General features: G+C 66.1%; 1 protein-coding gene across 2 annotated transcripts in view; it reads right to left on the bottom strand.

Annotated features, from left to right (window-relative positions):
• The window catches only part of PRKCB (protein kinase C beta), a 193,083-nt gene that overhangs the window by 36,687 nt on the left and 131,218 nt on the right, over positions 1 to 25,178 (bottom strand). For both annotated transcript variants that reach the window (XM_016155513.2, XM_016155512.2), the window contains exons 6-10: positions 23,142 to 23,298; positions 21,822 to 21,956; positions 16,165 to 16,261; positions 14,128 to 14,274; positions 1,963 to 2,136 (exon numbers count right to left, since the gene is read on the bottom strand). In XM_016155513.2, the coding sequence (XP_016010999.1) occupies positions 1,963 to 2,136; positions 14,128 to 14,274; positions 16,165 to 16,261; positions 21,822 to 21,956; positions 23,142 to 23,298 (710 nt within the window). The remainder of the gene's footprint in view (positions 1 to 1,962; positions 2,137 to 14,127; positions 14,275 to 16,164; positions 16,262 to 21,821; positions 21,957 to 23,141; positions 23,299 to 25,178) is intronic.

Raw genomic sequence — 25,178 nt, forward strand, 5'->3', positions numbered from 1 at the left:
CACAGAGTCGGTGAGCACCGGCACCCTCTGCGGGCCGCCAGGAACGACCTGACTCTCAGGGACACCGGCTTTGGCTGCCTGGTCCTCGGGGGGACAGGGGACCGCCACCCTTGAAGACGCGTGGGAGCCAGGCGCCCACGGGACTTCCCCGAGGGGGGTGTCGCCCTCCTGCTCGGCCGAGCCTGGCCAGCAACGGCTCGCTGCGCACGCCCCCTACGCTCAGAGCCTCTCCCGCCGTGAGGTCGTCCTGGCCACCGCGCTGTCCTCGTGTGGAAGGCAGGTGGCTCTTCCCCGGCAGGAAGGGCACCCGAAGGGGCGTCAGGGCACCTGCCACTTGGCGACGGCGTAACCCGAGCCCAGCTCCACGTGTCCGAGGGCCCGCGCCCTTGGTGCACAAGTGCGAACAGTCGTTGCTTATAGAGTTCTTGGGGAAACGGCACGTGGCAATGGAAGTGGACATACCTTAAGCTAGAAGGCCGGGCCAGGGTGGCCCCTGAGGCTGGAGAGTCCCGTCCACCTCTACCTACAGGGCATGCTGGAGGCAGGCTGGCCCCTGGGGGTCCCGCTCTGGGCTGTCCAGTGAGTGGAAACTGGGTGATTTGCACTCAGCACCCTCAGAAATGCTCACGGTAGCGGCTAATGCACGGCCCCCTGGAGCCGGGCTGCCCGGGGACGAGCCGCGTGGCCTCGGTCCTTTCATCCGTGAGATGCGGGTGAGGTGAGACCCATCACGAATCGTCACGGGTTGTCACATGGCTTATGGGCGCGACTCCGGTGCCTTTGGATGAAAGTCCAGCCCCCGCCTATGCTCCTGCCACAGGGATCGGCCTCCGAGTCCGGCCGCCAGCCAGCAGGGCCCGCGGGGCACAGAGGCCGCGTGTGACGGCCTCGCCACCGTCACACGCTGCCCGCGAGGAGCCTCGGTCCTCCCCAGGACAGCCCCGCTGCGGCTACGATCACCACCTCCACTTCACAGGGAGAAACCGAGGCCTGGAAGAGTCTGGGACTCGCCCGAGGCCATGCCAAGTGCGCAACAGAGCCGGGGTCCGAACCCGGGGCTCTCGGTTCCCTGGACGCATCACGAGGCCACTTACTGCAGGAGAGAAGCCGCGTTCCCGCCCCGCCCGCCCCGTCCACGTGGGGCAGCTGGGTGCCTGGTGTGTCCAACCGAGGAAACCACCCGAGTCCAGTCCTTGGTCTTTCTAGGTGGGGAGTGTTCGGTCTGACTCAGTGAGGGTGGGACTCGGCGATGCTGAGGACAGAGGAAGGTCCAGTGGCCCGTCTCGTGCGGGGCTGGGCTCTAAGGTCAGTGCGTGGGGCGACAGCCGGGCAGAGCCCCCCAGAGCATCGCTAAGTGCTAAGCGGCTGGGCCTTAGGAGCCCCAAAGGCAAGAACGGCTCTGCGCCCCTTTGCACTGCAGCTCCGGCCTCCTTGTCCTCAGCCCTGGAGGCCATGGTCTGATTTGAGCGGGGGCCAGGAAGAGCTCGCCTAGAGGGATGGCTCATGCAGACAGAGGCGGCGGCAGTCAACGGCGGGTGGCGTGCAAATGCCGCCTCCCCCCTCCTCGGGGCCACAGCGCCAGGCACGCCAGCCCCTGCCGAGGACGTGGCGCCCAGGCTGCGTCCCTGAGGGAGCAGCCGGCCCGAGGGGCTGCAGGGCCGCCGGCTGCCCGCCAAGGGTGTGGGATGCGAGCCGCCCTCGGTCCCGCCTGCAAGTCCTGCTACCCCGCCTCCGCGTGTGAGCCCGAAAGGCCAGCGCTCCTGTCCCCGAGCCACCTCCTGCTGTCAGAGAAGGGCCCTGCGTGCTGGCGATAAAACCGATTTCCTGATGCCTTTATCTTTAGGGAACGGCACCTGCCTCGGGGAGGAGCGGTCCCCTCGGGGCTCCTCGCCGCCTCCCCGGGCCCCCCGCCCGCCCGCCCGCCCGCCCCGGCCTGAGGGCCCGGGCCCCGGCGCCCCTCACCATGGTCTGGAAGCAGGAGTGCAGCTGTGTGAGGAAGGGCGGCTTCCCGGGCAGCGCGAGCACGCGCTTCTCCACCATCGTGCACTCCACGTCGTCGTCCTGGATCACCACGTCCTTCTTCAGGATCTTGACGGCGTACAGCTCGTCCGTGCCCTTCCGCTCCGAGAGCATGACCTGGGGGAGACAGTAGGCCGCGGTCGCGCGAGCCCCCGTCCGGCCTCGGCCGGTCCCCGCCCTGCCCCCCGGCACTGAACCGACAGACGACGTCACCGCAGGCCTCACGTCGGGGCGCGCGGGACCCGGGCACGGAGGAGGCCGGGGGGCGACCACGCCCCGACCCCCCGGGACATGGATCGAGGTCCTGACGACAAGATTGTGGTATAAACCCCACGAGGGCACGTGTCTCTGGCCGGCTCGCTCCCTGTGTGGCCCCGAACGCTGCAGCGGGGCCCAGCGCACGGCAGACGCCCCTGGGCCCCTGCGGGAGGAGGGTGTCGGACGTGGGGTGTACGAGGCGGACCCCATTCCCCACCTGTCACCCACACTGCGTCTGCTCACTGGTCCCCCCTCAGGCGCGCACCGCCGCCTCACAGACGGCGAAGCCGGGGGTGCCGGAGAAGCGAGGCGCCTCGCCCCAAGGCGCTCTGCGGGGAAGCGACACCCTCGGGCCCCTGTCGCCCGAGTCCACGCCCTTCGGCGCCGAGCGCCACGGGCATCGTGAGCACCACACCCACGCCGTGCGCCCGCATGTCGCCGTGAGCCTGGGCCGAGCCCGTCACGACACCGGCTCACCCGCTCGGTCCTCAGTCTCCCGGGGCGGCTGTGCCGGGCGCCAGGCAGGACGTGGCCCCGTCCCCAAGACCAGGTGTCTGGAGAAGATCCTACTGCCCCCCTCGGGCCCCGAAGCATCGGCGCAGGGGGGGAAGAAGGGCGGACCAACAGCCACAGCCCCGGCCGCGGTGACGGCCGCGTCCCAGCGTGCGGCTCCCTGCGGGAACGGCCTCCGATCGCCGTCGCCTGCAGGTTCCGAGCTTCCTCCTCCGGCGGCACCAGCATGGATGGGGACCGGGGGACCGGGGGGGGGGCTGTTTGTTCAGCTGTCCCCTCGTCTCCGGGGCGACGATCCAGACAGATGGGAAGGACGTGCTGAGGCGACGGGCTTATCAAACTCCGAGCTGCACCTGCCGCCCGAGCGTCTCCCGGGAGGGAGGTGATGGTCAGCTCCGGGGACAGCAGACAAGATGGGGGGCGGCAGACCCGGGGGTTCCGGCTGCCCGGCCGGCGGGGGGGGGGGGCCGGGCGGGGCCGCGTGCCTGGAGCCGCGGCCGCTGACCACGGGGCAGCGCGGGGAGCCGGCCAGGGCACGGACGTCAGGCCGAGGTGACCGGGGGCCATGCCCGCGGGAAGCCACTCGCCTCTCCCAGCCCGACCTTCTCATCTGGGAAACGGGGACCCCACGACACCGAGCTTCGGGGGTGCTGAGGGGACCGTGCGGGATGCGGCGTGCACGGCGCGGGGACAAGAGACGGGCGCGCAGAGCCCGGGGTGGCAGCCTGTCCCGTGGGGCTCCCGTAAGCGAGAGCCGGAGACCAGGCGGCGAATCCCCGGCTCCCGAGAGCCGGAGGCCGGGCGGCGAGAAGCCACAGACGTCGGGTCCCCCTCGGCTCTGGGACCGGAAGTCCGAGACGCCAGCGTGGGCCGAGCTGCGCCCCGTGGCCTGAGCGGGGGGTGGGGGGCGGGGGCCGCGGGCCGGGCGTCTGCAGCGTCCGGCAGGCTGGCAGCCCCTGGCGTGGCCTGGCGTGTGGCCCTGTTGCCCCCGCCTGGCCTCTGCGGCCACCTCGCCTGCACCGTGTGGCCCCGGGGGCCTGGGCGGGCGGCCCCCGCCCAGAGAGACCAGCCCGGCCCCCCCTCTGAAGCTGCCCCCCACTCGTCCCTCCGCTTTGCCCTTTGTCACAGAGCTCGGCAACCTGGCATGATGCCCGTCTGTTCATTGCCTTCCCGCCTTAGCGATGTGGGCTCCCCGAGGATGGCTTTTCCATCTGACGGGTTCACCTGCCGTCTCCCCGACACCTGGACGCTCGACAAACCTCTGCTGCATGACTGAAGAGACCCGCGTGGGGGGAGCCGCTCAGAGCCGGGTCCCCAAAGCCCTTCGGTGGCTCGGCTCCCAGGGCTTGAACTCGCCCGCGGCTCCGAGCAGCCCCGACGTCACGGAGCCGATGCGGAGCACACAGGCGGTGTCAGGGCGAAGGTCAGGCCTCGAGAGAGCCGGCGAGGTGACTGCATAGACCCACGTGCACGTGTGCACGCGCACGTCGTGAAGGGGTGTGTGTGCACGCGTGCACACACGTGCACACGCGTGCACACACGCGCTCTCAGCTTCCGGGAGGCCCCAGCACGCAGAGACCTGGGGAACGTGATGAAGGCCCCGTTTTCTATGAGGAAGTCATTTTCCGAGGAGAACAAACTTTCCCTGGAACTTAGGTCTGAAAGAAACCTGTGCGGGGTGCGGAACACGCGGTGCTTCAGGGGCCGGAGGGCAGGGAGGGGACCGAGGGGACCCACGTCACCGAGCACCGCAGGCCCCCAAGCCCAGCTGCACGCAGGGGCCGGGAGGTGTCCCGCTCGCTGACCTCAGACGCCGCGTCTGAGGGACAGAGACAGACCCAACGACATCTGGGGCTCAGAGGGGCCCCAAACACAGGGGAGCAGAGGTGCCGTGAGCTGAAGCCAGCATGGGAGACAGAGGCGCACGCTAGAGCCAGCTGTGCCCACTGTGGGCCCCCAGAGGGCCCCGGGACACGTTGCCCACCCCGCCCCGCCCAGCACACCGCGGGGCGGGCTGGTGGCCAGGCCAGGCGAGTGCGCCCCTGGTCTGAGGGCCCCTCCTCTCAGGTCCCTCCAAAGACAGGGCCATGCACATGGGGCTGCTAAGACCAGACCCCCACACACCCTGCATCTCAGGGTGGGCCCGGCGCCCCTCCCCCACACGCTCCTCCGCCCGCCCCGCCTGCTCAGAGCTCCTGCAGGCTGCACATTAGAATTCCCTGCGGAGGTTTGAGAAGCTGGCGCTCGGGCCACGGTCCAGACCAATTAAATCAGAATCTTCTAAATGCCTGGCCGGCCCCGGGGGAGGCTGCGCAGTGGGGCTGGCCAGAGTGCATCGGGAAGGCACTGTGCTCGGGGGCTGGGCACCAGGCGAACGCCTCCCCCCACACCCCCGGCCCTTCCTGGGGCAGTCGGCCACTCAGCAGTGGGGTTTGGGGAGAAACTCGGGCACGGCCGGGTTACAAAGAGAAGGCTGGCCTCAGTGACAAGCTCTTCCGAGTAGGAGGGAGGCCACGACCTTGACAGGCGGAGAAGGGCGCGCCCAGGGCTAACTGGCATTGCCAACGCCGCGGCGGGTGCAGTCGCGAGGTGGCCTCACGCGTCCAGGCCCCGGATCCGTGGAGCGGCCTCGGTCAGGCCGCCCCGTCAGGGAGAAAGCGCAACCACGGAGAGCTCGACGGGTGGCCTCGGGGGTTCCGTGGGTGCTGTGCTGCTCTCCCGGGCTCTCCCGGGCTCTCCCGGGCTCTCTGGGTGGGAGGGCACGAGAGCAAACCGGGCAGAGCATGGACCAGACTGTCTGGGGACGGTGCTCCAGGCGGCGCTCTGGGCGGTGCTCCTGCGGAGCCCGGGACCGCGGGCCAGGCCGTGCCGCCCGCGCCCAGAGGCGGGCTGGGCGCGAGCCTGCCTGGGGAGGGGAGAGGAGGCTCCCAGCGGGAGCCACGTGCTCGGTGCACACGGGACCCCCGCGGAACCAGCCGACCACCTGCACGCGGAGGGGACCCTGGTCGCAGGCGCTCACAGACCGGTCTTCCCTGGCATGGAGATGTGCCAACATGCTCCTCAAGACTCGGTCAGGGGTGAAGAGTCCCCTCAAGCCACCAGCCCCGGGCACCAGAAGCCCAGGGTGCAGGCGTGGCGTGTGGTGTGTGGCGTGTGGCGTGTGGGAGCCGCCCGCTCACAGGCCCCTGTGGGCATTCACTGGTCGAGCACACGGGAGGAACTCAGGACACCGTGTTCGTCACAGCTGGAGTTCGTCACCCTTTGGGGCTCCCTGCACTTTCAGCAGACAGGAAGACACCCTAACATGTCCTAGGTGACCTAGAAGGCCCTAATTTAAGTCTCCAAAGTGCACGGTTACTGTTCCAACTTTGGGTCAAATTTTCTAAGCATATAATGCCCGCACGCACGGGCGATCATGTTTTGTCCTTGCTGGGTCACGCGACCAAATAGGAAGCCCTGTGGTCTGGGGGACGCGTCCACACCTGCCTCTCGCGGCAGGCTGACCATCGGCCCTCGAGCGTGACCTGCGGCTCCCGAAGCCTCGTTTCAGACAAGGGGCCGGGCAGACTTGCGAAGTGAAGAAGGACCCCAGGGGAAACTGAGGCGTGCTGCAGCGGGGAGAAGCCGCTGACGGGGAGTCGACGGCGTGGACGTGGGCAGGGCAGAGTCACGTGGTGGTGGACGCGGCCTTCAAGCCGGCTAGATGAAAACACGGGTCACAACACTCGGCATGCAGGTGCAAGCAGACAGCAGAGCCGGGTCACGGCAGGCACGTGCTTCCAGGCCATGCACACGTGTGTGAATCCACGCCGCTGGTGGGACGGACGCTCAGACAGACTCCCGCCATGGGCGGCCGCAGAGACGGCCGAGCCGGGACCCTGGGCTAAACCGCCTCAGGCAAAGTCCGTGTGTGTGACTGAGCGCGGTGCTCGGTCCCAGTGGAGACGCTGCCATCCGGGGCTCGGGGCTCCGGCCGGCTCTCGCGCCCGAAGCCGAGGTCGCAGGAGCAACCAGGTGGCTTTCGGGGGGACGAGCGTGGCAGGTGCCGATGGACGTGCAATCGGGGTGCTGGTGATGGCAACCGGGCCGAGGCCTGCAACCTTCATGGGGCTCACGAGACCATCTTCATTTTTTCCATTTTCCTCGACAGAGTGAATTTTGCCGGGGAAGATGGACTCTCGTCCTTTGAAAACTGAGACGCGTTCTTAAAGCTCGTAAGCGTGTAAGAGAGAAAATGAGCTTCCGGGATGAAGAAAATGCCTCAGCACATCACGGTCACATGTTCATCCTCACGCCAGCACCGTCACGAGACGTAACTTTCCTCTTTTTCTCGTCGTGGAAGGAGAGACCCAGACACAAAGGCACAGCTTTGTGGTGGTCTCGGAACCGCTGTTTCGGAAAAGACAAGACGAGGCGTCTGGTGGAGACGAGCGGATCCCGGAGTGGGGAACAGTGCTTGCCGTGAGCACAGAGAGGGGACCGGAACCACGGGACCCGGTTTCGAGTCCTGGCCCCGCCTCTCCTGGGCCGAGTGGCCCTGGGCCTGTTGCTCAGCCTCGCCGCCTTACGATTCCCACGGAGGACTACCTCTCAGGGCTGCGGTGACAATTAACGTGACGTGGCACATGGAACCCCACGGCCCGGTCCCTGGTGATTAGTTAGTAGGAGTTCACCAAGCATCGGAGGCAAGGGGGGTGGGTGAGCGGAGTGGGGGAGGGTGGGGAGGGGGCCAGAGCTGGGGAGCATTCGAGGAAAGGAACCGCACACGTCGGAGACGCCTCCGAGACTTGGCGGGTCCTAGGTGCCCAAGTCCGCAGGGGAGGCGGGAGGGCGGAGGCCCCGGGACCGAGGTCCATTGTCTTGAGCTCTCTCGGGAATGCCTGCTGATGGCTGGCAGTTCCAGTGAGCAACAGGTGATCGGCGGGCTCCGGGGCACGAGGGAAGGCAGGAAGTCTGGGGCCATCGTCGCTGTGGCCATGCGGTTTGCGTAATGGCAGAGGCTCGCTCAGAGGACAAGACAAGGCATGCGAACTCTGCCTAGCACTTAGAGAGACGATGGAGGGAGGAGAAGATGAGAAAATAATGAGAAAATAAGAGGGCAGATGGTTCGCCTGCCTACGTACTTTGTGGCCTGGTGAGGTGACCACCAGGGACTACACGTGACAAGCGTCTGCAGTCAAGAACCCAAGATCACTCTTATCTCAACCAAACCTGGTCGGGTGCATGCCACTAACCAGCGCTGTGATTTGAGCGAGTTATTTCCACTTTCTGCATCCTGTTTTGTCATCCGTGAAATGGGAATAGTGGCAGCTACATTGTAGCGTAAGCCGACACCTATAAACAGCTACGTTGTAGCGTAAGTGTCAGTTGATACTTATAAAGCGCTCGCAGCACAGCCTGGTGCACAGGGAGGGCTCAGAGTGTCGGGTGGGATCGTCGTCACGACCACCACACACTCCATGAGGGCAGAGACTTTCGTGTGCCATTCATAGCCCTGTCCTCTGCACTTGGCACATAGCAGACGCTTAATAAATACTCCTTACGTGGACGAATCCTGAATCACGCCCGTCGGCAGGCAGTTATCACAAAAGCGGCGACTCGCTCCCGATATGGTACACGGCGCCCACCCCCAGTCCCGATCCCTCTCCCTCAGGCCGCCCCTCCGCGGCCGTGAGCAGCCAGCACGCCTCACGCTCGCATCTGGAGGCTTGGGAGCTCGGCGTTCGCCAGTCCCCGCTGGGAGCCAGGCACTGAGGGCAGAGGTCGTAGTGCGGAAGGGCGAGGCCTGGCCAGGGCGGGTGGGCGGAAGTGGGGGCAGAAAATCTCAAAGGAGCAGTTGGAATCCCTGGATGTATTCAGTGAATACGGGATGGAGAAGGGAGGGTCAAGATTTTTAAGGATACGGGAACCGTTGAGCATCCTCAACTGAAAGAAAGACTATAGGGGACATCGGAGCCCTTCTATACCTTCCAGGTAGGAACCAAAAAAACGAAGGAAAAGGCTTCATGGTCTCAGAAACGTGATCGCAGGGGAAGTGCCAACCTGTCATTGTGAGCGGGAGATCTGAAGACCGTCTTTAAAAAAAAAAAAAAAAGAAGGACCTGCGCCATCAGCAGCACAAAGACAAAATTCTGCTTAATAAATTCTCCTAAAACATATGAAAAATAAATATATAACTGGTCTACTGAGCCTGTGGCTTCGCATATATTATCGCTTAGAGCAAATGCTAAGGAGTAGAAAAGGAAGTGAACTAAATCCATTTGAAGAAAATACCTACAATAGCGTGAAGGAGATAAGTACAGAGCGAAGAGTAAACAGGTGCGTGAATAACTAACGCTCGGCAGGGACTCGCTCCTGCGGCATCCCGAGGTTTGAGCTAAATGCCAGCACCTTGGAGAGCAACATGCAAATGCTCAGTGCCTGGGGGGGCTGGTGGGGGGCTCCTGGGCGTCCCTCGGAGACAGTCAAGCGTGGGGCAGAAGCCTTAGGCTTCTGGCGTGAGACCATTTTAAATGCAACAGGCCTGGGGGCTGCTTTCGGAAGCAATCGGGGTAGACGCCCGGGCCCTGGGTTTCTCAGGGCCGTCTCCACGTGGGCCTCTCCATTTCAGACGCTGCCGACTTCTGCCCACATGATTTATTCCTGGCGCACGCCGTGCTTAGGGAAGGGACACGCGCACCCACACCTGCCACGCACCGCAGCGGGGTCACGAGGAAGCGGGGCCGAGAAGCGGGGTGCGAGGCTTCCGTCCGCGGGGCCCGGAAAACCGGGCGTTCGAGCGCGAGGCGGCAGAAGGTCTTCTGTGTCCCCGAGAAAAATTCCAAGCAGAGCTGAAAAGCAGCAAGCAGGGCTGAGACCACCGGCTTCCCCCCGAGGGGGCCCCCAGCCCCTCGCACCGAGGTGCGGCCAGGTCACTACGCCCTCTGCAACGCGCACCAAGGTGCGGCCAGGCGACTGCGCCCTCTGCAACGCGGTGTGGGCGGAAGCGTCAGGCGCCACCTCCAAGCCACTTCCCCGCGCTGTGCGCACACTCTGTCGGGTGCTCCCGGGTGTCACCTCCGAGGTCCATACTCTCCCCGTTCCCCCCACCCCCCGCTGCCCTCTGAGTACAGACAAAAACAAAGCCGTGGGGGCTAATGCAGCCGCATAAGGCGGAAGGAACCTGGGTCCCTCGTCTGCCATATGGCAGGCGTGGGCGAGGCCAGGAACACCCATCTCCCTGTTACATGAATGGAAACGCAGCTTCTCCGGCATCTGAGCCCGTGTGAGTTGGGGGAGGGGGCCCCCTGGTTGCAGCAGCTGGACCCACCCTAACTAGCGAAGGGGCTCAGGCGCCCTGCCCGCCCCACGCGGGTCAGCCACACCTGCCCGGGGGGCGGGGTCAGGAACGGTGATGCCCCGGATTTTCACACACTTCCTCCCCTCTGCGGAGTTAACCTAACTCGTCCTTCAGATACAGCTAGAGTCGCTCTGCCACAGGAGACTCCGGCGAGGGCCACGCCCGCTCCCACAGGCACTCACCGCACGCGCCAAACTCAGTCGCGCTTCGCGCCTGTGAGTGCGAGTTTTTGATGAATAAGTATACACCCCCGCTGGGGTTTAAAGTAGGTGTCCTTCGAAACTCAGAGACTGACACCCTCCCTCGGGCGCTGCATGTAGATTTTACCTTAAAAACGATCAAAAACGAGTACCGAATTCTGGTTCGACGGCATGTCGGCTGAAGAGTCTCGGGGCAAAGTATCCCAACGCCCTCCACGCGCTCGGAAATGCATCGGGACGTGGACTGGCATGGGGACGAACAGATGGATAGATGTGGACGGACGGCAGATAGGTAGATGACAGAGAGAGAGAGGTGGCAGACAGGCGACAGGCGATGGGTAGATAAATGATAATTAAATGGTATAGATGGAAGATAGTAGAATGATGACAGAAGATTGACAGACAGACAGACAGACAGGAAGACGGACAGAGAGACGACGGACGCGGCTGCGCGCTCGGCCGCGGTCGCTTCGTGTCTGTCACCCATGAGTGTCCTCGACGGGACTGCCGCGCGGGCCTCCGCCTCGCTGGGTGTGAGCGTCTCGGGGACCGGCCGCCGCCCACACGGCGCACCCTGCTCCCCTCCCCCGCCCCCGCCCCCGCCCCGTCCGCGCGGCGCCTCCACGGGCAGGAGAAGAGCAAAGGCCCCATCCGGAGCCCCCCGCGTAGCTTTTGCAGAGGGCGCGGCTCAGACGCGGCGGCACAGGAGCCCCCCTGACGCTCGGAAGGCGGGCGATGCCGGCGTTAAGCACCGGACAGATGTTCATGGGGGCGGCGCTTCCGGCTTCGAGGAATCGCGTTTACTGCCCAGAGAGCTGCCCCTGCGCTGTGCGCACACTCTGTCGGGTGCTCTCGGGTGTCACCTCCGAGGTCCACTCGACTAAGCGTCCTGGTCAGCCCACACCTGCCCCGTTTCCACACCGCGAGCCCGATGTGAACCCCGGCAACGACTCGACAGCCACATGGGCTGAATGCCTGAGGAGCGTCGTGGCTGCCCAAGCCGGAGTCGAAGCTTCGAGGAATCAGAAAGAACAGAGAATGAAGGACAGAACTAAACTAAAAAAAACCCTAAACTAAACTAACTCTAAAGGATTAAACTAAAAAAAAAAAAAAAACGTTAAAGAATAAATGGATAACACATCTGTGCGCTCTGCCGCCCAAGTTCTAGAAGGCCTCCCTCTCCAAGTCGGCCACGCTTGCCTGGGGCCCTGCCCCGGTAAGATGTCACCTCCAGGTAAACCCTGTCACCCGCTCGGGAAAGCAAACTCTCCAAACTGTTCTTTCGGAAGTTTCCGGAACAGGGCTCACTCGTTTGGAACTCAGTGGCCCCCACGCCGGCTTCTTCCTCGTTCCATTGTCACAGGTCTTAGCAAAACGCTGGAGTTGCTCCGTGGTCACCCCACGAACGCTCACTGGGCGTGGAGCCCGTTTTTCTGGGCCACGGCCAGGTCTAAACAGGTCACCCCAAAGGCCGGCCCCTCCCGCCTTTGGAAGGGGGCAGCGACCACCCCGCTGCGTTCTCCCCGTTCGGGCACCGATCCGCCTGCCTGAGGAGACAGCGGAATGGGAAAAGGAGGCGTTCGAACGTAAAACCGCGTCGGTTCGAAACCACGGTTGGCGAAGCCGGAGCGGCGGAGGAGGGGCCCGTGCTGGGGGGCTCTGCTCCCCCCGTTTGCTGTCGGGGAGGACGGCCGTTTTCATTCGCGATTGATCTGACGCCGCATCCCCAGTCCGGAACATGCTCCCAATTAGCCCGACCGTTTCCATGGAAACGTATGATCTATATTCTCTCCTGCTCCCTCACTGTTCCCCGGTGACCTACTCTCCCGCCGCCTGGCCCGCCCCCCAACCCCGGTCCTGTCTGCTGCTCAGCCGGACGCGCTCCGGCCCAACCCGGGAAGCGCCCGGCCAGCCGCACGCGGAGTCCGCTTTCTGTGGGGACGAGGCCCAGAACGAAATGCAACTCCGCACGTGTCGACTCAGCACACAGACCCCGGAGAGATGGAAACGGATCGAAACGGGGGCCGCAAGCCTCCTCGAGATCTGTCCTTCAACTGCAATGTTCGCTGTGAACCCCGTGATACGTCGCTCTTTAAAAATGTGATTTGTTTAAAAACTCGCCAACGGCCTCGGCTGCTCCGCGCCCCTCCCCTTCCTCACGGATGCCGCCCTGGTTCCGGTCCCGGCGATTTACGCCCCGTGGCCGCATCCGTCTGTTTTTTACCCCGAAGCCTCCGGGTCTTTCCCACCTGGGTTACAACCCTCTTCCTGCTTCAACTTCCTTCCAACCCGGTGTAGACGCCACTGCTCGTCCGCCTCCGTGAGCACCTGCTGGCGGCCGGGTCCGCGGGGTCCGCGGTGGGCGCCCACCGCCTTCCCACGCCCACAGGGCGGTTCACCCCGGCTCCGTGACCCTCGGCGTGGACATTCGCTTCCCCGTCTCCACATCCCGGCTGCTTGGTGCGGCCGGCCGCGGTGTGGACCGCGACCGTCACCGTCTGCGCCCTTGGGACCGGGCCGCTTGGCCATCTTCCTGTGCTCATCCCGTTCCCTGCTGTTGCTCGGCACCTCGACCCCTGACTCCCTCTCCGCAGACGACCTGCGACCCAGGGAGGGCACTCCGTCTAGGCCCTGAGCAGGAACGAAGGCATCGGGCAGAGAACAAGGGGCAGGTTCCAGCGCGAGGGGAGCCGAGCACACGGCAGAGTTCGCTCCCGCCGGAGCGGCGCCCTGGAGGGTTGTGAGCAGAGCCCGTCCGCCGGTCCCTGAGGGCCAGGCTAGGGCTGCTCGAAGGTGAGGAGGCGTCAGGATTCGCCCCTCAGTGACACCGGCTGGCGCGCGGGGAGCTGGGGCCGCCCAGGCTTTCACCCACGAGATGGGGAAGAAGTCCGTATCTTTCGCTCACCCGAGTTCACGGTGTGAGGTTTCCACGAGACATCCTCGTGGTGGAAGAGGGGATTAAAGGGTCGAACAGGCACCCGACGTGTCGAGAGCCCTCATTACGTGATCTCGCTGTCGGCAGAATGGCTACGAAAGCACCCAGGACACTCCGAGCCCCCCGAGCCGCTGTGCGAGACGGACCGTCCCCCATCTCGGCTGCTAGAGCGACCTTCTCACCTTTTCCCAGAGGCAAACCTGACCACACCGCTCTTCCGCTTAAAAACCTTCGGTGGCCCCCACCGCACTGTGGCCCAGAGCCCACCGCTCGTCAGGGCTCGCGAGGCTCCGCCCGAGGGCCCCTGGCACCCCCTCACGCCCCGCTGCCTCCCCTGCTGATGGCTCTGCGGCCCCAACCCCTTCCAGTGGGACCGCGAACGCACCAAGCCGGCCCGCACCCCAGGGCCTTGGCACACGCCGGCCGTGTTGCCCGGAACGGTCCCTCCCAGCCCTCTGAGCACGTGGCGGGTCCGTTCTCCTGCTTTGGGGCTCGGCATCATGCACCTGCTCAGAGAGCCTGCGGGGGTCCCCGTGCCATTCACCCGTGGCATGGCGTTCCCCCCATGTCGCTCACCGCAGACTGCGGGGTGCGTCTGTCACCCGAGTCTCCCCCCCGCAGACTGCAGGGTGCGTCCGTCACCCCCGAGTCGCCCCACACAGACTGCGGGGTGCGTCTGTCACCCGAGTCCCCCCACACAGACTGCGGGGTGTGTCTGTCACCCGAGTCCCCCCCCCCGCAGACTGCAGGGTGCGTCCGCCACCCGAGTCCCCCCCACCCGCGGGTGTGGGTGCCCCGCACGACCAGCGCGCGTCCGCCCCGAGGGCCGCTCCCTCCGGAGAGGGGAGGCCGCCGCGCCGCACCTTGCCGAAGCTGCCCTTGCCCAGCACCATCAGGAAGTTGAAGTCGGTCAGCTTCATCCGGTCCTTGCTGCCGTTGGTGTCGCACTTGGAGGTGGCATTGGTCGTCTTCTCCTCCGGGGTCTTGGGCGCCTGACCGATCTTGGCCCTCTGCGGGGGACAGAGAAGCGCACGGAAGCGTGGTTAGGGTCTGCGGGGGCCCCGCGGGGCGCGGTCCTCCCTGCGGCTCGGGCCCCCGGCCGGCGAGGCCCCGACACCCGCCCTGCGAGGCCGGCCGCCTCGCCCCTCACCTCCCGGCGGCCTCCGGAGCGCACGGCCCCAGCTCCGCACCCCCACCCGTCACCGCCCGCCACACCCGCCGGGTCGCCGGCTGCTCGGAGTGCTGCAGTGCGACCCTCACCCTCAGGACGAAGGCCTCGGCGGCCCCGCGGGATCAGGCCCCGCCTGGCTGTCCACCTCGTCACCCCCGCTGCAGCCCCTGCCCTGGGCCCTGCCGCCGTGCGGACAGCTGCCAGGCACCCCGCTTCCGCCGTGCGGACGGCCATGCCAGGCACCCCGCTTCCGCTTCCTCGGGGAGGCCCTCCTGTGCCAGAACTGGGGGCCCCTACCCGCCCCCTTCATCCACTTCGCCCCCCGCCCAGGACGCTGTAAGGTGCAGGCCGCGTCCACTGCTCTGACCGGCCGGAGGGTCAGTGGACGGCTGAGGCCGCGCAGCGCCCAGGGCGGAGGGGGAGGGGCCGCCGCCGTGACACCCGGACGGCGACTCGGACGCGGCGAATGCTGGGGAGGGAGGGGACGAGCCGGGCCGGCGCGAGCCCTGCCGCCTCCGCGGGCGAGGAAGCCTCGGGGTCAGCCGCTCGGCCCGGAATCCTCGCTCTGGCCGGGACGAGCTGCGTGACCCTGAGCTCACGACACCCCTCGGCCCACACACCCCGCACCTCCCCACTAAACAGCCAGAGGCCACCGCCGAGCCGGCCCCTGCAGCCTCTGCAACCACAGCCGTCCTCCCGGCTCCCGCCACACCGCCTGCCGGCCTTCCAGAAAGCTCCACACCGGCGCCTGCCACCAGCCTGTGCCCCTGCTGCCCGCGTGGCCGGAGCGCGCCTCCCCAGGGCCCCCTCCCCGGGCACGAATCCCGCCCTGAGTGGCCGGCTCGCGACGCGCCCGGCAACCCCCACCGCCTCCCCTACCTCGCTGTCCCCCGGCCCCTCGGCGCCTCCTGACCAACCAGACGCTCACTGCTGCCTCCTTTCACGGTCTGTCTCCCCCTCACGCGAGGACGTGCGCGCAGCCCGGGCGTCAGGCGGGCTGTCTGGCCCCCGCCACTCCCCGGGCGCCGGGCGCAGCTCACGCGCACTGGCGAACAAACCCTTCCGCGCCTCTGTCCCCTTTGCGAGGAAACGAGTCGGCGATGTGAGATCCCACGTCATGGAGCCCGCGCTCAGGACCGACCCCGGCCCGGGCGGAGGCCCAGCGAAGGGCTGACGTCGTGATCGCTGCGGCGTCACGCAGGGGTCTCTCGGAGCGAGGGAGGCGCGTGCACGACGGAAGCCCTCACACCCGCCTTCCCGCCGCGCTCGCTGTGCGAAACAGACGCGTCCTACGGACTGGACTGGCTCCTCCCGTGCAGACGGAAACGGGGTTGTCTCGGCCCCACTGAAGGGGAGGGCTTTGGGTGGGGTCGGGGCGGAGCCAGCGCTGGAGCCCGAGGTCACGGCCCCCGTCTTTGGGGGATTTCAGAGTCACCTGCACGGTCACCGCCACCTGCCAGACCGCGCCCCCAGCAGGCCGGGCCGGCTCAGCCCCGACCTGCCCACCGCCCTGTCCACCTCTCCCGTCCGAGCCACCGTCACGCCACCGGGGGCCCGAGCGGGCGCCTGGGGGGCGGGTCTGAGCTCCGAGCGAGGACGGGGAGGCTTCGCGAGGCGGGATACCAGCTTGGGGCCCTGGGGGATACGGCGTTTTCTGGGGACAGCACACGGAGGGGCCTCGGCGGACACCGCGCCACGACCGGGGACGCGCGGAGGGCCGGCCGCTCACCTCGAACTTCTGGCGCAGGTCGTCGTCGCACTCGCCGGCCTCGGGCGGCACCGGCACGTTGAAGTACTCGCCCTCCTCCTGGCTCAGCAGCTTGAACCTGCGGGCGACAGGGCACGGCCGAGACTCAGCCACGCCGCCCGGGCCACGCGGACGGGGGGGGGGGCCTGGGGGAGACGGGCACGCAGCGCGGGCAGGGTGTGTGCGCACGCGCGTGTGCGAGGGTGTGTGCGCGCGTGTGAGTGTGTGTGCATGTGTGGGGGCGTGCATGTGTGTGAGTGTGTGTGCACAAGCATGCGCATGCGTGCATGTGTGTGTGCATGTGTGAGCACGTACTTGGATGTGTGCGCACGCGCGTGTGTGAGTGGTTATGCATGTCTGTGTGTGGGTATGGGAGAGTGGGTAAGTGTGTGCAAGTGTGCACACGTTCATGCATGTGTATGAGCGCATGTGTAAGAGTGTGCACATGTGCACGTGTGCCTGTGTGTGCACATGCATGTGTGCATTATTGTGTGCTTGTGTGCGTGTGTGAGTGTACATGTTAGTGTTTAAGTGTATGAGTGTTTGTGAGTATGCATGTGTCTGCAAATGTGTGAGCGTGGTTGTGTAAGTGTGTGCATGTGTGTGCACATGTGTGTGTGTGTGAGCATGTGCATGTGTGAGTGTCAGAGTGTATGTAAGTGTGAGTGTGCATGCATGTGTGTGTGTGGCCAGGTAAGACATATATTTTTGTAGCTTTTCAAGCGACACTAGAAAGAAAATGTTTATTTTGGGCTCACAGGATGCTAAGCTCCCTCCGTCCGTCTGCATGTGCGCACACACGCGTGCACACACACGTGCACATACACGCCTGCGCACACGCACACACCTGTCTTGTTAGGCTCATTCGATACCGCATATTTCGTCCCTTATCTGACCTCGCTGCAAATCCCTCCCACGTGCCCCTCCCCCACGCCGGGCTGTCCTTCGCTCTGGCCGCCACCTCGCCGCCCTGGCCCTCGAGGACAGCTGGATGACCGTGGATGTGACGTTATCTCTCCCTGCAGACACCGGACAAACCGATGCCCTCAGCGCGGGGTCCCGCCTCTCCCCTTTCCTGCTCGGGCGACCTGGGGGAGCTGGCAGACCCTCCGAGCCTCGATGCTCCCTTCCTCAGTTGGCACAAAAGCCTCCTTTTCGCAGGACTGCCGCAAAGCCGAGGGACGAGGGTGCGTGGGAAATGCTTCGCGCAGGGGCTGGCACCCGGCAAGAGTTCGACCAACGGCACCCTCGTCGTCACGCTGGGATCATAAACACGACGTCACTGTCATTCCCGCAACCGTGACGGCCACTCCGAGGTGCTCCCCTCTCGCTCCACGACGAGACGGGGCGAGGGAAGGGAAGGGGCATCCCACGGGCACGCAGGTCGCACGGGGGAAGAAAAGACCCCAGAACTGCTCACGCCCAAAGGGGTCGCACATCTTTTGTTTTTTGTCTTTTCCCCGCCATTCGCGAACCTTCCTGGGCAGCTTCTTAAAAACGGGGGCGGGGTGCTGCCAGGGGCGTGGGTGGGGGGGTGTGACAGTCTGAGCCCCGACACCGCCACGCTTAATACTCAGTCCCTGATTCCAAGTCCCCACCGAAAGGACCAAAAGAGACGCAGAAGTCAGAGTGTCTGCATCTCCGCCGTCGGCCCGCAGCAGGGACTCCCGGGAACCTCCACCAACGAAAGCCCCGCCTGTGCGGATTTCGCTAAATCCAGAGAGCGTTACCAGCAATGCTTTTCATTAAACTGTCTCTTCTTTATAATCCCTTCACTTGGGAGAGACACTTTGTATCTCTTGACTTGCAAAGAGCCAGTATCACTCGTTACAAGCGGAGAGTAACTGTGACAAGATAAACACACGCACCTCGTTGTGAGCCGAGTCCAGGCCCACGGTCACCAAGGGCCCCGAGACCAGTGCCCGCCGCTCCCCGTCAGAGCGGGAGGTCAGCTGGCAGCCCAGGATGCGGCCATCCCTCTGTCCAGCACGTCCCTACTGCAGACGCGCCCCGCCCGACAACCACGGAGTCACCGTCTGGGTTACCAGACCTACCGTCACAGGGCCTGTGTTCGGGCCGCCCCTACGTTACTTCACAACGACCCCAAAGCGCACGAGAGGCGGCGTGGCCGCTCGCGAGTGCTGAGGGGGAGCCGAGCACCGCTCCCTTTACGTGGCAGCGTGTGTGGGAAAAACGGAATCTACAAGGTCCAGGACAATCCGCGGTCCCAGGCCCCCCGCTAGGGGTCTCGGGACAAAGTCCGCATAGATAAGGGGGATGACCGTAAAAGCATGCTCGAAAGGAAATTAAAAATACAGCTGCAGACCTAGAGGAGGTGATGGCGGCTAGAACGGAACGCACCCAAACTCCGAGGAGACGTGCGTCCCCTGCAACGCCTGCTCGGCCCTTCTAAAGAGCAGGGGAATTCGGGAGAGGCAAAAAAAAAAAAACAAAAAAAAAAACGAGCAAAACAGCCAACGGAAATCCAAAGAGAACCACAAGGCGAACCTACGGGGAGGGAGGAGCCAGAAACAGCAAACCCGGGAGCCGATGCCGTAGAGGAGAAACAAAACGAAACAAAATGAAACAAAATAAAACGAAACGAAATGAAACAAAACGAAACAAAACAAAATAAAACAAAACGAAACACAATGAAACAAAATGAAACAAAATGAAACAAAACAAAACAAAACAAAACAAAACGAAACAAAATGAAACAAAACGAAACAAAATAAAACAAAACAAAACAAAACAATAAACCAGATGACCGTCTGGTAAACAAGAGCGGAGGAGGCGCATGGGCCACGCGGGGGACAGCCGGGGATGGCAGAGCCCGCAGCGGACGAGGGGCCAGCGGGGGGCAGGGCGCTGGGGCTGCCACTGCCCCGGGCACACGGTGGCTCAGCCCGGCGCAGCCGCTGAGACGCCCAGCCCCGCGCAGATGGGGAAACCGAGGAGCAGACAGGGGCCGCGATGGGCTCCCAGACCACCCGGAGTCCAATGAATTCCTGGGACAAGAATCCAGACTTCTGGAACTGGCCACATTTTCAGACCACACGGGAGGCGCCTTGGCCCTGAATCTGAAGACGGCTTTCACCTCGCAAACATTCCCTCCCAACCACCGTGTCGCCGGCTTCACAAGGGCCCTACGAGGCGGGCGGGGGGGGGTTGGCAGGGGCCGGGGTGAGGGCGCTGCCCACTGTCCTGGTGAGCGGCATTGCGTCCGCCGAAGGCCGCGGTGCCGAGAGGGGCCGAGGAGCCCACACGGCCTCCATCCGGCCAGGACAGCCACGGCCGGAGCTGCCGCCTGCCCCTGAGGCCCTGGCATCGCAGAGACCCGAACCCGGACCCTAGCCTGGCTACTTCCCCTCCCGCGCCACTCAAAGATGCGGACCTCAAAACAGACCCTCTCTGGAGAGTCAGAGGGGCAGGTGCACCTTCCCTGACGGACACCCCTGTCATTAGGCTGTTCATCCCCCGGCACTCTGCCGTCCGCTTTGGGGGGACACGAGGCAGGCGCTGCCCAGGGACAGGGATGTGGCTCTTGTGGGGAGGGCCCACAGGGGACAGCGGAGGGCTCTGTCCTTTGGGCCTGGAGGACCAGGGACCGAGGGAGAGGGCAGGGGGACAGTGGAGGGCTCTGCCTGCCTCCTGCCTGGAGCCCGGGCCACACACCACGCGGGGGCTGGGGCGTCACGGGCGGGGGAAGACGGGGGACTCTGAGACGGCAGTCCCGGGCCCCGTGCAGGGGACTCGGGCACAGCGGTCACAGACGTGCTGGGTGGGGTGGGCCCCGCAGGGAGCTGGGGGCAGCACAGAGCGGGCCCTGTGTGAGGGGGCCGCCCCCGGGACCCCGGCAGGGTGCCAGGTCAGGGGCCTGGCAGGCTCGGCCACTCCGCGGCAGCGGAGGCCGGCGGGCACCACGGGCAGGGGCGGCCCCCTTCTCCCTGGCCGCTGCGAGGCCGTGACGCCGCGCCGAAAGCCTGGGTCCCTCACAGAGAACGCGGAAGCGTCATTTGTCGCCCGCACCCCTGGCGAGGGCCGCGCGAACCTGGGGCTCTCACACCCGACACCCGGGTCCCTGGGAAGGGTCGGCCCCGCGCTGGCATCGCAGCGACAGCTCCGTGACGACGGCTCCTCCACCCTCTGCTGCCTCCCTCGCCCCCCTGGGGACGGAGCCTCCTTCCCCGCGACCCCTCTGCCCCTGGCCCGCAGAAAAAGGCGCACGGCGAGGCAGCGGCTTGCGAGGGTACGTCATTCGCCGGCTAAGAAGAGTCACCTGAAACTTGGGGGAAAGGCCCCGAGACGGCGGGGCGACCTGTCCCTGTCACGCCGGAGCCTTTTCTAACGCGTCGCCTCCTTCCTCCGGGTACCACGCCTCGTGATTCACGGTCCGGGCTGGGGGCGGGCTCCCCCACCCCCGGTCCCACAAAGATCGGTGCTAACTTTTGGGAGACGGAGGCGAGGTTCCGTCCCTCCCGTCTGCTCGACAAGATCACCCCCAGGGGAGCGACCTCGCCGCTCTGTTCGCAGCCTGCGTCGCCCCCGACTTCACCCTGGGAGCCCCGCCGTCTCTGTCCCGGGGCGGCCGACAGCGACGTCCCCGGCCCGTGGGCTTGGCTGCCCGTCGCCCGGGCGCCCTCAGGCGCGAGCTGAGAAAACGCGGACGAGCGCCCGTCCCCGGTCTCAGGAGAACTACGCGCTTTCAAACGTCTGCGCCTTGCGCTTTAAGGCCCAAGGCTGCTGTTTGTTTCTGGGGCATTCCTGGCGCCCCGCGCTCCCCTGCTCAGGTCACTGCTCTGCCGGGCCTGCCGCTGCTTCCAGAAGCTGAGCGCCACGAGGCCTGTCGGTCTACGCTCCGCCCTGTCTCCGGCGGCTCAGAGCATAAACAGGGTGGACTGTCGAGGAATTCGTGAGGGGACCGGCACAAAGGACGTGGGGCCCGGGCGACCTGCGCTCTGCTTTGCTAAACTGGTTTGACTTCGGTTGCCTGTCACTTGTCACGGAGGCTGCCGGAAACGAGGGAGCCTGTCTCGCAGAGGTCGGAGCGGCCGCCGAGCCCCACGCCCCCAAAGCCGCGGGGCGGCCGGGCCGTCTGGCCTGACAGCTGGACTCAGACCGCCGTGAGCCCGGCGGCTGCCGACGGGGCTTGCCGGGCGAGGACAGAGGAGACGCTGCAGCCCACCGTGAGGGCAAGCCCCGCACGGCGCGGCCAGGCCCGGGGAGGGGCGTCTTCCGAAGGAGTCGCCACCTGACCGCCAGCGGCACGCGGCACGCGCCCTCTGGGTGGATTGTGAAAGCCACCGTGTCGAGTGGGGCAGGCGCACGGGGAACGGTGGGGACTGCGCCGGCCATAGCGGGCAGTAGCGAGGCCGCTGTTCTCCACCGACCGGGCCCCGGGCGCCCGGACGTGTCTGGTGTCTCAAGCCGGAAGCCTAGACGTTTTGAGAAATGTCTGAATTTTTTAGACACTGGCAACTCGTCCTTTTGTTTTCTTTCCGGTACGAGGATCTAGGTGGACCCCCACCCCTCGGTGACCCCGCTTGGCACTCCACTTTCAGGAGAATGAGGACGCCACGCTCGACCCCAGCCTGAGGGGCCGTGCCGGGCCCCGGCGCTCCGCGCGAGGCGGGCCTTACCAGCCGTCGACGCCGGCCTTCTGCAGCTCGGAGATCCCGAACGACAAGGACCCCATGAAGTCGTTCCGGCTGGTCAGGTCCCAGTCCCAGATCTCCACGGACAGCCTCCGGTCCTTGTCCGATTCCTTCAGCTGGCTGCGGAGAGAGAGAAAGAGGGCCGTCCACGCGGGCCGTCCACGCGGGCCACCGCGGCGCCTCGAGCGGGTGGGGCACACGGGGGACGAGGCCGGAGGTGGACACGGTTCCAGGTGGACGTGTTTCGCCTGCGGCTGCAGGAATCGCCTCTCACGGGCATCGCAGGGGAGAGGTGCCGGCTGACAGCCTGTGGCTTGCACGGGGCCCCGCTGGGACGGGGCAGTGGGGGCCACACGGGGTCCCCCTGGGACGGGGCAGTGGGGACCACTTCCACTGCCTCCTGCCTTGACAGGGCTCACGGTGTTCTAGAAAGCCCACCGACACAGTCACTGTCAGACACACGGGTGTCGGCCACAGGACTGTGGGTGTCTGTCTGCACACGCAGGTGTGGGGAGAGGCTGGGGCCTCGCACGGAGAAGGGGCTTGTGGGTGCTGGTCTGGGGGAAACTGTCTGAAGCGTGTCCTCGGTTGAGGCTGAGGGGGGCCGGGCCCCCCGTCTGCCCTGAGAGAGGAACCAAGGGACGGGGCCACCCCCGAGGGGTCATGCCTTTGGCCCACGGCCGCGGGAGTCACACTGCGCCCCGTATCTGCTGAGAGACTCTGGGCGCATTCCTTCAGCCTCGCTGAGGAAATGGGGGTGCAATGTCCGAGGGAGACAGATCACTTAACACAGTGCTCACTGTAAAAAGCGCCTGCTCAGCAAACACCAGCCCACGTCACGGACACCCGCCGGCCCAGGTGCACCGGAGAGCCGTCCCCGGGCCCTCGGAGCCGCAGCCCGGAGGGGTCCCGCGTGGCAGCTGGCAGGGTGCACCCGGCGGGCTGCGGGCCGAGCCCTGGAGAGGTCGCCCCGCACCCCGCGGTCTGCGGGACCCACGGCTTCTCCCGCCACTCGCCTGCACCTAGCAACACACCGCACTGTCTCTCTGCCCCTCCCCCACGCCGCGGACGCTCTCGGCTCTGTTTAAAAAAAAGGCTCTGATGTTTACTTGGCTTGCAACGCAAAGATGCAGATGGATGAGGAGGAAAAGGAGGAAGGAGAGAGGGAGGAGGGGAGGAGGGAGGAGGAGAGGAGGGAGGAGGGAGGGGAAGAGGGAGGGAGGAGGGAAGAGGGGAGGAGGGGAGGGAGGAAACAGGGGCGGGGGAGGGACCCCGGGCCGGCCCCCCTCAGGGATCCCCACTCACAATCTGAAGGTCTCGTTCCACTCGGGGTTCAGGGAGCACTTGATGGTTTTGGTCTTCTGCTTGCTCTCGCTTTTGGGGTCGGGAATGAGTTTCAGCTTCACGTAGGGGTCTGACAAGCCGTTGGGGTCCATGGGGACGAGGTTTTTAGCGTCTCTCACTGGAAAGGAGGAGGAGGAGTTTCGGCCGCGCGGCGTGGGCCCCGCGCCTCAGTCGCTCAGCGGGGACCGCGCCCCGTAGGCACCAGCCGCTGCCACGCGTCCGGAGCGAGCGCGGGGGTCACGCTGCACCCGCCGTGCGGTCGAGCTCCCCACTCTGCCCCCGAGGTCACGGGCGGGTCCTCCGAGCGTTGGGCACAAGGGCCGCAGCAAAGCCCGGCTCGGTCACCGGGCGTGACGCGCCCCGGGCTGGGCCGCCCCGCCGCGGGGCCAGTGTCAGCGCATCGCGTGCGGCTGAGGGGCCTGCGGTGCAGAGCGACAGCCGACCGCGCTCACCCGCTGGTCAGCCGCTCCGTGCCCGGTTCTTGCCACGTCCTGGCCGCTGCGCATGGCACCGCCGGGAACGCCGTGCTCCCTGGCGCAGGGGGCCGCGTGTCGCGAGATCCCGGTCGCACGCGATTCCCAGGACAGGCAAATCCACCATGGAAAGCCGCGTAGCGGGTGCCGGGGGCTGGGCGGGGGGCGGGGGGGTGGCAGCCACCAAACGGGTACGCGGCTTCCGTCGCGGGTGACAAAAGCTCCTCGGAACTAGACAGAGACGGAGTTCACATGCACGACCGGCAAACGAGCGCACGGCGCTGAACCGCACACCTCAACATGCTTAACGTTCTGCGATGTGAGTTCCACCTCCGTTCGAAAACTGGAAAAGCTAAGAGAGAGGGAGCCCCCCGCAACCCGCCGGCCTCCTAGCGCCCGAAACCAGGGCCCGGGCAGCCCTTGGAGGGAGGGCTGGGGAGATGCCGGCTCCGCCCTCGACCCAGGACACCCGTGGGTGAGGCCACAGCGGCCGAGGGCGGAAGCGGACGGCCCGCGCCACGGCTGAGCCGGACTGAGGCCTCGGCCTGGAGGGACGGGGCGAGGGTCCTTAGGAGCCGGCGCGGACGCCGGTGCCGAGGTCCGCAGCGGGGGGCGGAGGCGAGAAAAGGGGCGCGAGGCAGGCCTTAGGGCCACGGCCCCGTCTCTCAGCAAACAAGAAAGACGGAGCGGCCTCGCCGCACGCTGGGGCCGGCTCCCCGCGGGAAGCAGCGCTGGTCCGACCCGAGGACGCCCGCTCCTGAGACGGCCGCCGCGTCGCCAGGCGGGAGGGGGAGGCCAGGGGCCACTGCCGGACCCGGAAACGGCTCAGCGCACTCGGCGCCATGGCAACGACACGTGCGACCCCGTTACAGGCGGGAGGGCGGGCGCCCCCCGCCCGGGCCCTGCTCACCGGCGCGTCTAACCGCCCCGTAAGTGCAGCCGGCACGGCAGGAGCAGAGGACCGCGTCGCGGGGACCAAGCACCCCGACTTCCCGCGACCTCCGTGTCTGCCGCGCCGGTCACCGCCGCCTCCTCGCTGGCGCTGGCCCCCCAGAAACGACGTGGCTTCCCCCCCACTGCGCGTCCGGCGCCCACTCCCGGCTTCCCCAGCTGCTTAATTAACAGCCGCCCCCGCCGCAGCAGGGCCCGGCCGCTGCCCAGCGGGCCCCGCAAGCCTCCTCCGGGCCCCCGCCCCCTCTGGCCTTTATTCCTGCCCCCCAGCTCAGATGTCGGGGTGCATCACAGTCACCCCCTTAAGAACGCCCTCAGCTCCCCTGCTCCCCCTTTCTTCCCACGGGATCCACCTGATGGAGCCCTCGCCCCAGTTCCGTTCAAACACCTGCCCTTCGCCGCCTTGCCTCTGACCCCTGACCCATGACCCCTGACCCTCACTGGGAGAAACCAAGCATCTGGCTCCCCTGAAATCACGGAGCCAGGCAGGGGCTGGGGGAGCCGACGGGGAAGGGGACGGTGACAGGGGACCCGAGGGTGCGGGAGGTGACCTCCCCACACCCGCGCCAGGGCG

Source organism: Rousettus aegyptiacus, unplaced genomic scaffold (assembly GCF_014176215.1).
Source record: "Rousettus aegyptiacus isolate mRouAeg1 unplaced genomic scaffold, mRouAeg1.p scaffold_m13_p_8, whole genome shotgun sequence".
Taxonomy (NCBI): Eukaryota; Metazoa; Chordata; class Mammalia; order Chiroptera; family Pteropodidae; genus Rousettus; species Rousettus aegyptiacus.